This window comes from Ischnura elegans, chromosome 6 (genome assembly GCF_921293095.1).
Source record: "Ischnura elegans chromosome 6, ioIscEleg1.1, whole genome shotgun sequence".
Taxonomy (NCBI): Eukaryota; Metazoa; Arthropoda; class Insecta; order Odonata; family Coenagrionidae; genus Ischnura; species Ischnura elegans.
Genome location: NC_060251.1, coordinates 57,473,924 through 57,487,193, shown reverse-complemented (window position 1 = coordinate 57,487,193; position 13,270 = coordinate 57,473,924). Strand labels below are relative to the sequence as shown.

The window sequence follows — 13,270 nt, the reverse complement described above, 5'->3', positions numbered from 1 at the left end:
TGCTTTTTCATTTACATAACTCAGCCACGAGTTGAAGGTACGGGAGCTGTTGTCAGTCCAGATGATCAAAATGAGGGCAAAGTTGACAGAAACCACGCCCTTGCTGGATAAGAAGGGGTATTTAAGAAACAACCCAAGTCCAACCCGGGCAAATCTAAACGAGATTTGAATGGAGCGACGGACGCTGTCACGCATTTGGTTCCAGACAACTTGGGAAATGCATGGAACCAAGAAGACGTGACGCTAAGTCGACATTATTACGGGAAAACACATCATGATGGTACAGTAATTGGAAAGGTTCCCACAGTGATTGAGGCTACGCAATTTACTCATTTCTATCGGGACGATTTTCTAATAGACTCGGGGAAATAGGAAGACATTAGTAGTCAGCGGTTAAAGAGCATTCGAAACGGTCGCGTCAGAGTAACTTTCCATTGTTGTTGAGCATCGCGATTGTTCCACTGAATGCATTTCTTTTCACATGAAACATGATTCATCACTTTCTCATGGACATCTCGGGTAATCGCTCTTTTATTTCATTTCAGGTGGCTGCCACGATATAACCGGAAAAATCATGCCGGTGAGTAAAGCGGAAATGTCGTGATGGTACAGTGACCCGATCTTCCTGCTTATCAATACCACTCCAATGAAGAAACGTTCAAAGTTGTATTACTTTTTAACTTGTGAAAAAATTGAATTCAGTAAAGCTATCTCATAGAAGTGAAAACTCATGTATTATAATTTGACTTATTGAAAATCAAAAGTAATATGATTTTTCAAGATCGACTATTTTCCAAAGCATTTCACGGTTTTCTAGAATCAATGAAAGTCCAAGTCTTTTCAGGAGGTCAACTATGTAAATATCACATTAATATCAACTGTCATTTCATTTGCGTATAGCCCTTATGGTAAATTGCTGATTTGTTACAACTTCTTTCATAAAAAATATTACCATCACTAACCAACTGTGTCTACTGCCCCATAACGGTGTCACGTCAATCCGTAAACGGCTATTTCGTAACCGACATCTCGCCACCGCGACAATTGGTAACCAGACAATACGTAACTGACTGTATGGTAAAATTAATATCAAATTCGGCTTTAGCGGCTCGAAGTCATTCATTAACAGCTCATTCAATAAAATTTATTTTAATAAACATTCCACTGTTTAAAAACTTTGATAGTATAAAATAATCTGGCAAATATTAAGTAAAAATAACAGAAATTCGGCTTCAGTGGATCAAATAAAAAAATTAATAAACGTTTAGGACAATGATAAAGTCAAAAACATTACCAAAAACGTGTTCAGAGGATGGAAAACATTCTGATATTCGCAAGCTTAAGTTACTTTTGCACACTTTGTTGTTTGAGTACTAATATTTCTCATATTTTTCAAGAGTTGATTTCATCACGACGTTATACGAACAGTCGCGTTTACGAAATGGTCAGTGACGAATTGTCTGGTTACCATTTGTTGTGATTCCGAGATGTCGTGGTTACGAACTGTCCGTTTAACAGATGTCGATTACTAGATGCTGGTTACGAAATAGCGTATACTTGTTGACGTGGAACCCCGAAAACCTCTTTAGAGCTATCTTTTTCTGTTCATGGGTGCTGACACTTTTTTATTTCCCCTATCCCTCCGTATGACACTCATTGATTGTATCTAGTAAGACCCTCTACCCATCTCTTAACATTCCTTTAGGCTTAGCTCTTTCAATCCATGATTCATTGGAAAGAAAATCTCACAACACGAAAACCGCTTTTGATCTGTGACCACGGATTAAATTCCACGCTTGATGGAGCTTGAAATTCACTCAACATGTTCAGTTGGATGGACAGTTCCGCTTCTTGTGATTTTCTAGAAAGATCCGCCGTACAAGAATTAAATTATGGGGATCTAGCAAAATTCAAAACTGAAGAAACTGGATACAAAATTCGATCTATCCTAGAACTCGAATAATCGATACAAGTTTAAAAAAAAAAATTTAAAAGCTTACAGCGCCCTATGCCATGAAAATTTCAATATAAATACCAAAATATTAGGTATTAATTTTGTCAGACATAATTCCTATTTCAATAAAAAAGGGGAAGTTGAGATGAATGGAAGAGATTGAAATATTGAGGAAATTCATTGTAAGATTAATTTCTCTCTTCCACATTATTATTTATATCAAAGGAGTTAACATGTTTCACTGCACTGCAGAATCATTGGGACTCAAGATTCATCATCAATGGGTACTCAGCATCATCATCATGACTCAGTCCTGACGATTCTGCAGGACAGTGAAACATGTAAACACATATGGAATAAATTCAGGTGGAAAAGCGCAAAGTATCATTACTTGAAATCTTAAAATAGTGGACATTGTAAAAATCATACTCCTAATTAAATATGTGAATTTTAAATTAAATGTTCCTCTAACAACTCACTGGAGGTGCACTCTTACTTTCGAGGCTAACTGTACGTGTGCATGAGTGATGCTTAGCACTAGAATTTAGTGGGGAAAAGAGCGCAAGTGGGATGAAAATTCAACTCCTAAACACTCCAGTTTTTAAGCTCATCTCCGACATCGATCAGTCACGAAAAAAACTATCAGCAAGAGTAGAAGGATTGTAATGACAATACGTGAAAATAACTCAGAAGACAGAGGATGATCAATCTGGTTTTTTATAATTAAAAACTAAACTGTGAGATGCCGAGGCAGCGATTCCCCAGGGAAGAAGGCATAGACTGGGGGTCGGGAGGGTCTTCTTCCGAGTTTTACATTGAGGCCGGATTAACTTCTTTGCTATTTACAGTTTAATAACTAAGAAATTAATGGTCATTTTATTTCGAAAAAATGTCATTACACAAGAAATAATATAATTCCTTCTAATCGAAAGGACGTTGTCTTATACGAGACGAAAATGAAGTTTCACGCCACCAAAATTACACCTTCCACAACGGCAGTACGGTACTCATTTTTCAATCTTGACTGGAAAAGGTCAAATTTCGAAAAAATATTCGACCCAACCATATAAAATAAGTAATATGAACAATCATTCTGATGAATATTTTTTTAAATCAAGGTATTTACTGTTTTCCACAATTATTTAATGCGTACGACGAGTTTCGGATCGCAGAGCCATCATTTGGCACAGCACTTGCCTTAGAACTTACAATCCATGATACATTAGAAAGAAAAAAAAACTCACTACACGAAAACCAATTTTGATCTATGAACACGGATTAGATTCCACCCTTGACGGGGATGATGGCTCTGTGAGTCGAAGGATGCTGTTCGCATTAAATAATTTTCGTAAAGTGCAACTGCCTTTTATACCAATAAGTCCAGCTTCCAATATATCATGCCTGGATCTACTGAAATAATTTTTTCCTTGTGCATTCACCGTTTTTCCAGGACAAAACCTCAGCAACTCGTGTCACTAAAATTTTTAAACGGACAGTAGATGCAGATCCAACCTAATTAAAAAACCCGGTCCTCCCCCAATCGGTAGCCGCTTGATCTCTGTGTAGTAGAACGACCCCGCCTCAGGTAAGAGATCGAGTAAAATGAAATGAGCCTCATCCTTCAATGCTATCTAGGCCTTTCTCATAGAAAGACCGCTTCCCCATCGGCCAAATTCGTTTCTAATTACACACCAAAGAACCTCCATAGTTAATTTTAGGGTAGGAGGAAAAAATAAAGGAACAGGGTTGTGTGACTTTACATCTATCTTTATCAGCCCGAAACGCCAACTTCAAGAAGGGAGGAGTAGTCTGGCCAGTAGCACAAATGTCTCTCATAACAGTCGCATAGTGGCCACTTGTTTTACTGCAGCAGTGACGATTAAACTCATCAGAAACACGAAGGGTTTACTCCGAACGAAAATAATGTACAAGTCCATGTGAAAGGTACGTGAAAGGTACGAAACGGGAACTAATTTTTAAATTTTTTTGCAAGTTTGGAGAGTCCGATGGTAAATTTTTTTAAAGTATCGGTTATACATGTCCCTGAAGTATGATGAGAGAAGAAACGCTATGAACTAGCGAGTTCAAAACAAAACAACGCCTCACAAGGAGACAAACCACACGAATAAATACAAACGCACTTCTCCACTCGTGGGCTTAAAGATAGCATAGCATAAAATAGATTTTCGCTAATGCCGCATTGTTTTGTCTAAGCCAAGAGAAGCATTCGCATCACTCTGCCTTAACCGGTCGTATTTTGTCTTTTTTCTCGAATAATAACTCGTCCTCAACTACAGTTATTGCATCGTAGTTTTCATGGCATGTTAAATAGAGATCTGTCAACATTCGCCTGTACATCAAAAATAAAAATTTTACATTTAAGAAAATGCTGGGATCAAATCTTCAAACTTGAAGTACTGACAACGTTAACAAGGGTCTGCTTTACATTTGAAGAACTCAATACAATAGTGTAAGTTTAAAACAAGTAATTCGTATCGAAACTAAAATGGTCGAGCGAGAGTGATGGTTCCCTGAAGGCATTTTTTGCGACTTTCTTTTAGAAGCTTAGCGAACAACCTTGTTTATTTTAAAATATCTTAGCAACAAACAAAGAAACGAATTTTTATGTTATTGTGTACTTAAAAAAGTGTTGTTAAATTTTCTAGTGTTTGTGATTAAATCTGAAGGAGTAGGTGTTTTGCATACTCATGTGTGTGTTTCTATACATGTTGATATAATGCTTTAAAATCAACAGGCTATTGTTTACCACCTTTTCCAAAAGAAAGTCGTAGTTAACTTTGCTTCCTAATTACTAAGAAATATCACATACGTAATGTAATTTTGATACCAAGTTTTCAATATCGCACTGCGTTGTTCGGAAAACGTCCCCGTTCCTAAAAAATACCGCTCACCCGTAACATAGCCAAAAATAAAATACGGTGACCGGTTAGGAACCTCGTAGCCAGGACGAACTCGAAAGCATAAATACTACTCTTCATCGTGTTTCTCGTTCAATACCCAGTCCTCTATCCTCCGTTTCTCTGTCCCTGTTCAAAATCCCATCTTTATCCCTCTAAAGTCTGGTAGTCACGTCTTGCGCCTTAACAAACCTGCCACTGCTTCGACAAACGAGGGTGAGGGATGGGTCGGGCTGAAATTGGAATGGAGGAAATCACTGAGGTTAGCGTTTCACTGCCACCTCTTGAGTTCCTGCGTGGGCGTGCAAATCGTTCGTCTCCAGGCATTCCCCGAATGGCTACGCAAGAGGGACTGGGTGGACCAAATGGGCCCGCTCCATTGTATCAGGCGAGATTTTGGGAAACGGCATCTTATTAATGGCAAGGAATTAAAGCGCACTTAAAATGGAAAAATTATACATGCATAGAAATTTACATACGAATAAGTCTTTAAAATAATTAAAATAAAATAAAAATAAAAACTTTTTCCAAAAACAGAATATAATGAAATAAAAAGTAAAAAAATAAGCCTTTCATCACTCGAAAAATAAAGCGTGGATTTTGATTAGGTCTATAAGGAATGAATGTAGAAGCAGTGGAGCAGCGATGAGGGGGGTTTGGGGGATAACCCCCGTCCCCTAGAGCTCAGACAACTTTTTAAGTTTAATCTATTTTATTTAATTGGATTAGTATTACTTATAGAATAGTGTAAGGATTAATAAAATATCCCTCAGAAGGCCGTAAAACTCACCATTTTGAACCATTTATCTTAAATTTTTTTTTCTGACGGAGGGCCCTCACACCTTCCGCTTACCCTGGCAGGTATGCCATACCCCCAGACCCCCCGGTATTAGTTGCTCCCGAAACCTTCCCTAGCCTTGATTCTTACCTGCACCCCTGTGTAGAAGAGCCTAATAAGTGAGTATGTATTGGCACGCAATATGAATACCTAAAACCAACCAGCACCCGCTCATTGATACAGCATTCCACTAAGGTGGCTGAAAGTCCTGGTTATCTTATTCAGAAGCTAACCAGAACATTCAGCCACCGCCAGGCAAACTGGAAGGCTGTATAATGGTATGGTATTTGGAGGAGGCGACCGACAGCTTAGGTCATTTGCGTTATGAGGGGAGGGTAGGTAATGGGAAAGTAGGTAAGAGGAGGGTAGGTAAGGAAGGGTGGAGAGAAACCCAGCGTCGACATTAGCCTGCTCTTAACGAAAGGCGCCAAGGGGACCACGGCTTAACGTCTCATCCGACGGACGGAGTGTTGCGCTGGAAATGTCCTCCACACAAAATTCAAGCAGGGATCGGGCAATCTCTGAAAATTTTCCGCCACCGCCGAGATTTGAACTCGAGCTCACGGGGTAGACTAATCCTTGGTAGGCCGGGAAAGCCAAAGGTCCGTGTTTGGATTCCTGGTCCAGGGGATTTTTTTTCTAACGCCAATTCTTGTGCATTTCTCCTCCGTTCACGCGGCAGAATTAGAAATATCACACGTAAGCTAATCATATCTAGCCACCACACCAACCCGATTCCCTTAAGAAATGGTGCAGTTCATTCCTTATTCAAAAATAGGATCGGGGCTATATCATCCTATGGTTAGCGTGAGCCAGGCATTATAATACCGGCGCTAAATTTAATAGGAAGGGAAGCACTCTCACACCAGAATGAAAAAATGCCACATACGCGCATGAAGTACATACACCGGTTCCATTGGTTTTTCGCATAAAAATCACCTGAGTGGAGATGATGTTGAGTGTCTGAGAATATTGCATGCGTAAATAACCAACATAATAAAAGAGCGATAGCCGTTCCCCGCGAAGTGATCAGTAAGGAGGGTCTTCGGAGCAGGAAGGACAGCACGCGCACCGTGTCGCCCTCGGGGAGAGATTTTACGAGTGGCGCGCCGTCTCGGAAATAAACCGGGAAGGGGGAAGATAAAGAGCATTTACTGCCGTACACAGAACTGGCTCCTCCTTCAGAAGGTGATAAAAATCGGGGGGCGGGGGGGGGAAGCGCGAGAGGGGACTAGAGAGGAGGAGGTGGGCGAGTCGTTTTAGTTTCGTCTCTGCAGAGAAAATTCTTATCATCATCCCTTCTTCCGCGCCTCCAAGTATTTTTATTTACCCACGAAGTGTCTAAAAAAAGTGTATCCCCCTGCCGCTTCTCATCCGTACTTTGTTTGTACAAAAACTCGCCTTTTAGACGCCTCGTCCTCCCGGTTTTCGGGGAAGCGACGAATTAGGTATACTTTCAATATATTTTCCGGGTAAATACACGTTTTTTTACACTATCAAAGCGTGCCAGTCCAATTTTTTTAAATACCGGTTGGGGTGTTTTTACCAGTAGCATTCCGTAAGTTATCGAACTACTGAGTGTGAGGAGTAACATGCAATCAAGAATCAGGATATGCTCAGCAAGTAAAATTTGTCATGGAACGGCTACGTAATTTTTACTTCCATTCAAAAATAATTTTGAAACAACGAATGTACAGGAATTACAACTGAAGCATTAGCAGACAGCAAGCTTTTCTAGTTGGCAGTTTAAAGTAATTAACTTAACTTCGATAATGAAATGGATTGACTACTATTTCGATCTTGGGCATTGAAACCGAATATTGGTGGAAGCCAAATGGTTGAGATTTCTTTAATCCTTTCCTTTCCTCTGCTAATCTTCCTCATTCTCAGTCATTTACCCCCTCATTGGACAGTAAATTCAGTTATTTGATTGACTACTAATAATATTAATGTAAGTGATGATCGACGTTATCGAACTTTCTAAAAAATATAATGTGTTCACAATCGAAATTTAAAAAAAATCACTATCGTACTGTCTGTCGATGGCCAAAACCATTAACGGGTCACAATAATTTAAACTTCTGAAAACTCCAAAAAGGCACGAGAAAAATACACGAGCAAAAAGGTACGAACCTCCAAACTAGAACCCAAAGACATTTATAAATCGTAGCAGCCCTCGTTTCCAGGGTTAAGCCTGAATCACACGATCATTTTTTGTCCCTCAAATGATAGCTCCAGCGATAGGTTTTCAGGGACGAAAAGAATAATCGCTCGACCCATAATTTTTTGAATCACACAGTTACAGCACACAACCGTGCCGTTTTCCATCTCTTATTCCGTCACTTTCCGTATTTACAACTACATTTCAATTAATAACCAAGCGTGGTGTTTCAATCGCTGTTAGTGACCGTGCGTTGTGATTGTCTGAAGGACGATGCCAGCGATGGCTTCAGAGACCGAAAAAGGGACGTGCCGAGTGATGGAAAAAGGGATGTGATTTCTAACCCTGGACCCATCGCGGAAAATGATCACCGTGAAAGAGCTGTCCCTCAGAAGGAATGAAAAAGAAAATGATCGTGTGATTCAGGGCTTTATATACAGTTTTCGTATAAGAGACGAACTAAAATATTCAATGTAATATGCAGCATTAAAGTTAAAATCCGTGATTTGTCCACAGAACGGCTGGGTTTGGCAAAGAGATCCTTGCGTGCGCTGTGTTTGCAGGCAAGGAAAAATTGGATGCTTGTCCATCAAGTGCTCACCCACAAAGAAATGCGCCCATGGAGAGAGACTGGACCGGAAGCTAACAGAGTGCTGCTCAACATGCGTGCCCAAGGAAGGTAAGTGACAGATGATCACATTCACAACAGCGTTTGTAGTCTATAGACTACAAGACCCACTTCCGACCACTGATTCATACAAATTTCTGGGGTGAACAAGACGAGATACGACCAGCAAGTCCTCAACTTTAAGTCCAGGCTGAAGGGCACTAATAATACTCTCATTACAGATATCTGGGACATGACCAAAGTATCCCAACTACACATACACTTTCTCACCAAGTTACTCTACTATGAGTATTTTCTATTTCTTTACCTCCTTCAAATCAGGTTTTTATGGTTCATTCTTTAAATAATACCAAAAAAATCATAAAAAAATTATTATAAAAAGAAAAATAATACGAAAATGAAATAATAAAAAAAGAAAAAATAATATTGTTCAAACTGTTGATAAATATTTAATTGACCGACAAAAAATATTTTTAAAAAATTTTACTTACTACCGGAATGGTTATTCAAACTGATGAGTGAGGTTTATTGAATTATGTAAAAAAGTCTAGTTTTAAGTTTTTACTTCACACAAACAACACTATACACCAACAACGATACGTTTGCGCAATTCTTAATTGTTTATTGTAAACTGGCTGGTTGGGGTAAGCCTAAGCTCACCGGTACAGCGTAAAAATTCGCGCCTTTGGCGGGGTCATGACGTGAAAGAAAAGACAAGATACGACAAAAATTCATGAAATCGACGCCCTCTAAAATCGCCTGAACCCCTAAGAAAAATTGTCCACAACTATAAATTTTCTATCTATGACGGTGTTGTTAACTGCCTCTCCTTTTATGGGGCATTTGGGGGTGGTATGAATCGATGGTAATGAAGAACTTTCACATCGCGGAGAATTGTGCTAATGACACCAAAGTCATCGCATGGTTGTAGCGAGCATGCATGGAACAATGCAAGGTCGGTGAGAGCTCACGCCGCCTGTTAGCATGTGTTTGGATCTTTTTTTACGACGAAGAAAAAAGTATCGTATAGCATGTTGCATGTTGGTGTATACTCACCATAACTGGAGTTTTAGGGAGGTCCAGGGGTAGCCTGCCCCCCCCCCCCTACTTGCATGGTAATTTATCCGAAAAAAGTACGTAACCCTAGCATTCAAGTACAAATAAGAAGCATCAAAACTTTATATAAATTTTAGTCCTAAATAGTACTAAACAGAAATACAGCTTTAAGAGGCTGATTTAAACAATTTTCCAAAGAACCTCCACGTTTCACTGGGTAGTATTCCATAGCCCCTTAACCCCTAGCAGGATTGCTGGTACCACAGCACAAAACTCCGCCCATGATAATCACTCTAAGTCAAATACCTTTGAGGTGGCTCGCAAGATATTATGAAATTTATTTATTTCAATTATTTATTTTATTCCCAAACCACCGAGTACAGCTCATACCGGCATTTTATATCGGTGTATTTAACAAGTTTAGCAATTGCACGTACACAAACAACCGTGCCCTGGATAGGGGAAATCTACCCAGGCGGGACTCGACCCCGCGACCTCTTGGCTGGTCGGTGAGGACTTTACCCCGCCGCCACCTAGCCACCTGATTAATCACAGTGATTTTTTTCCTCTGCTTCCTAATAGGCACGTGCAAACACGGAGGTAAACTCCACGAGAGTGGCAGCTCGTGGACGCCGATGCGTTCCAACGAGAAGTGCACTTGCGAGAACGGGACGACAACATGCGCGACTGCCGAGGACGAGCGCAACAAGTTCTCGGATCCTAATGATGTGCTTGCGGACGAGCCCCAGGATTCGTCGCTCACTTCGGAAGCTGGATTCCTGCTCACGGTGAGTGAGTTAAAGGAGATTCGCGACAAAATGGGATCCAAAACGAAATACTCTCGCATATGGTAATAACGAAAAATTTCTCGTCACAAACGATATCCAACGAGACTAAAAAGGCGAAACCATGGTCTGCAGAATGTGTTGTAATTCATTATTTATGTGTCTGAAGTCATACCATTCCCAGATATCGGTGCCTACCTCATCGCTATTTTCATCTCCCAAACGTGATTTCATGTATACCATACAGCATGTAGGTATTTGCTTATTACCCAAAAATTATTCGAACGACGAGCCTTAATTATTATTTTGCAGTGGCGCCGACTCCATGGGGCCTAAGCACCCATAACGAGGGGCCCAAGCCCCCACAAAAATTCGTAATGAGTGTGAGGAAAAAATGCGTCAGGCTTTTCGATTTTCCAGATATCGAGATTCGAGTTATCAGGGTTGTAATGCTGATCATGTGACTCTTCTAAAATGCTTTACAAACTTACGTAAAATTCACTACTTATAAAATTTCCCGGGGCAAGTTCCCCGGTTTGGGCCCCCCCAATAGTTTTTGTAAGTCGGCATCCCCGTTATTTTGACCATGTTTTCTAAGCTATCACGCATATTATATCAAGCCTTTTGCTACGGCAACACAGATGTTCTAGTATAAATCAACATATTTCAAACGCTCTGATAACACAATATATTAACACGTACTACTTAACACATAAATTAATGAACGCGAAAATGCACCATCTTGTACCTTAATTCAATGCAGTATCAGAAATAGAAGCTGTTCCAATTTGGTTCATGCATATTCTGCTCCCGTCAACCAAAATCGTTCATGTATTGACAGATTAACTCGTTTGCTTTGACGTCACGCGTGACCAGGCCTTTTAAAAGTATTGCCATAAGGCCTTATTTAAAAAGCGCATTTTCAAATAAAAATTTCAGAAATATTGCATTGCAAGTCTAAATTTTTGACCGTCAGTCACTTAAGAAAAACGAGAATATATTTTTGAAATTTCCATGAAAAAGACATACACATGTATTCTTGTTATTCGCGCCATTTCCCTCACTAAGACCATTTACAATTTTCGTTTTTGAGATCCGTTGCCCTACTAAAAATGAAAATACGGACAAATACTTCATATGCATTATCCAAACTTAATATCAATTTGTTTAAACGAAGTTTTTTTTCTTCGGGCCAAAAATTTACGACTGTTTGCCAAAAATAATCAAACAAAGTAATTACATAAAGGTACCTTCATGAAGCATGCGACGAAAAAAAATATTATAGGGTATATCTCATAAACGAATTTTCATAACACATTCCTTTTTTTCATCTTGATAATTTTATTTCAATTCCGATGTTTATTCTATAGTATACCTTTACTTTATATTACTCGTGTATTAAAATTTCATCTGGGAGACATTTTTTGTTATTCAAAAATATTCCAAGTACTAAGAATCTTTTGCTGAAGGTGATCCCACCAACAGGTAATTGCCTCTGGGGCTACCTTAAAATATTAAAACTCCGAAACTGGTTTAAATATTAAAAAAAATTGATTGCTTAATATTATAAATAGAAGATGATTTATGCTGACAATCTTAGTTTTTCGATTTTTACATGGCTATCTCCACCAAAAACTATTTCTTCTCAAGGTCATAGCGGGTCAGCCAGAAACTATATCCACCCACCACCTATCATTCAACATGGCAGAGGCCGAGGCCAGACAAATTGTCTTCATGATCGCACGGAAGTTGAGGGCACCTCAGGAAGGACGGCTGATCATCGTAGGGATGCACCATGCTGAGGTAAAACCAACTGAATTTCTCTATTCTCTCACAAAAAGAATTGTACATACGTGAGTTCTTTTTTGTCAAGGTCCGATTGGTCGCGAAATTTTAACCACAGTGACCATACATTTAATCTCTGAGCGAATTTTTTTGCGCAATATCTCCGTAATGGAGTACTTAGCGGGGATGGCGTGATAAAAACTGTGTTAGAGGGTAGAATGTTGGGTAAACGAGGGAGGGGAAGGAAAAGAATAGGATTTTTCGATAGAATGAAAGGGAGAAGGCCTTCTTGTGAGTTGAAGAGGGACATGCTTGAAGGAAGGCTTCTTAATGCTTCTCAAGTACTCCATGGAAGCCTACCTTAATCGGTGGAATACTTTAATAATAAAAAATATCTCCGTAATTGTTACTCGCTTTTGCTCGTTGGAGGGCTCTGTCCCCAAGAAAAGGGTAGGACCTTTTCTGGTTACTGTGTCAGTTCTTGCAATTTTTGTCTGTCGTTTGTTCCTTAAGGGTAGTTTTTTTATTTCGGTGATATGACCTACTGATTGAATCCTTGGAATATTAAAACAATTCTTGCCTTCAAAGCTTTCTCACTTTTACAAGATGAGGAATAATGGCTAACACAATGACTGTGGTACCGTTAACAAGCTTCGCGACGTTCAGATTCCTCATTACCATCGATTTTTTGTCCCTCAAATACAGATGAGCTGTAGTAACATAATGAGAAACATATGTTAATGAAAGCAGTATACAGCGGAATACAGTTAAATTTATCGATACAGGATATAATTTGACCGATTTTAAACCGCAGTGGCACGCAGTGTTCGTGTCACTCGATAGTAAGCTCGGCAGAGAAAAGGCCGACTGGCGTCATGCAGGTAAAACAAATAAATTACGCAACGGACAGGGGCGGATCTAGGATTTTTTCTGGGGGGCACCAGGCAAACGATCTTCTCATACTTGAGATTAAAAACAAGATACAACAATTACGGTACGAAATATCCTCTTCACTTTAACATGAAAGTTATTAATATGAAATAAAATGATTGAGGCCCTATAAACATTACACTCCAGGGGCGGATCCAGGATTTTTTCCTGGGGGGGGGGGGGAGGGGGAAGGGGCACGAGGGCAAACGATTTTA

General features: G+C 39.6%; 1 protein-coding gene across 1 annotated transcript in view; it reads left to right on the top strand.

The window, feature by feature from the left end:
- LOC124161373 (extracellular matrix organizing protein FRAS1-like) overlaps positions 1-13,270 on the top strand; it is a 124,311-nt gene that overhangs the window by 94,843 nt on the left and 16,198 nt on the right. Inside the window, exons 3-6 of the mRNA XM_046537687.1 lie at positions 546-580; positions 8,388-8,550; positions 10,138-10,343; positions 11,991-12,143. Of these exons, the coding sequence (XP_046393643.1) occupies positions 546-580; positions 8,388-8,550; positions 10,138-10,343; positions 11,991-12,143 (557 nt within the window). The remainder of the gene's footprint in view (positions 1-545; positions 581-8,387; positions 8,551-10,137; positions 10,344-11,990; positions 12,144-13,270) is intronic.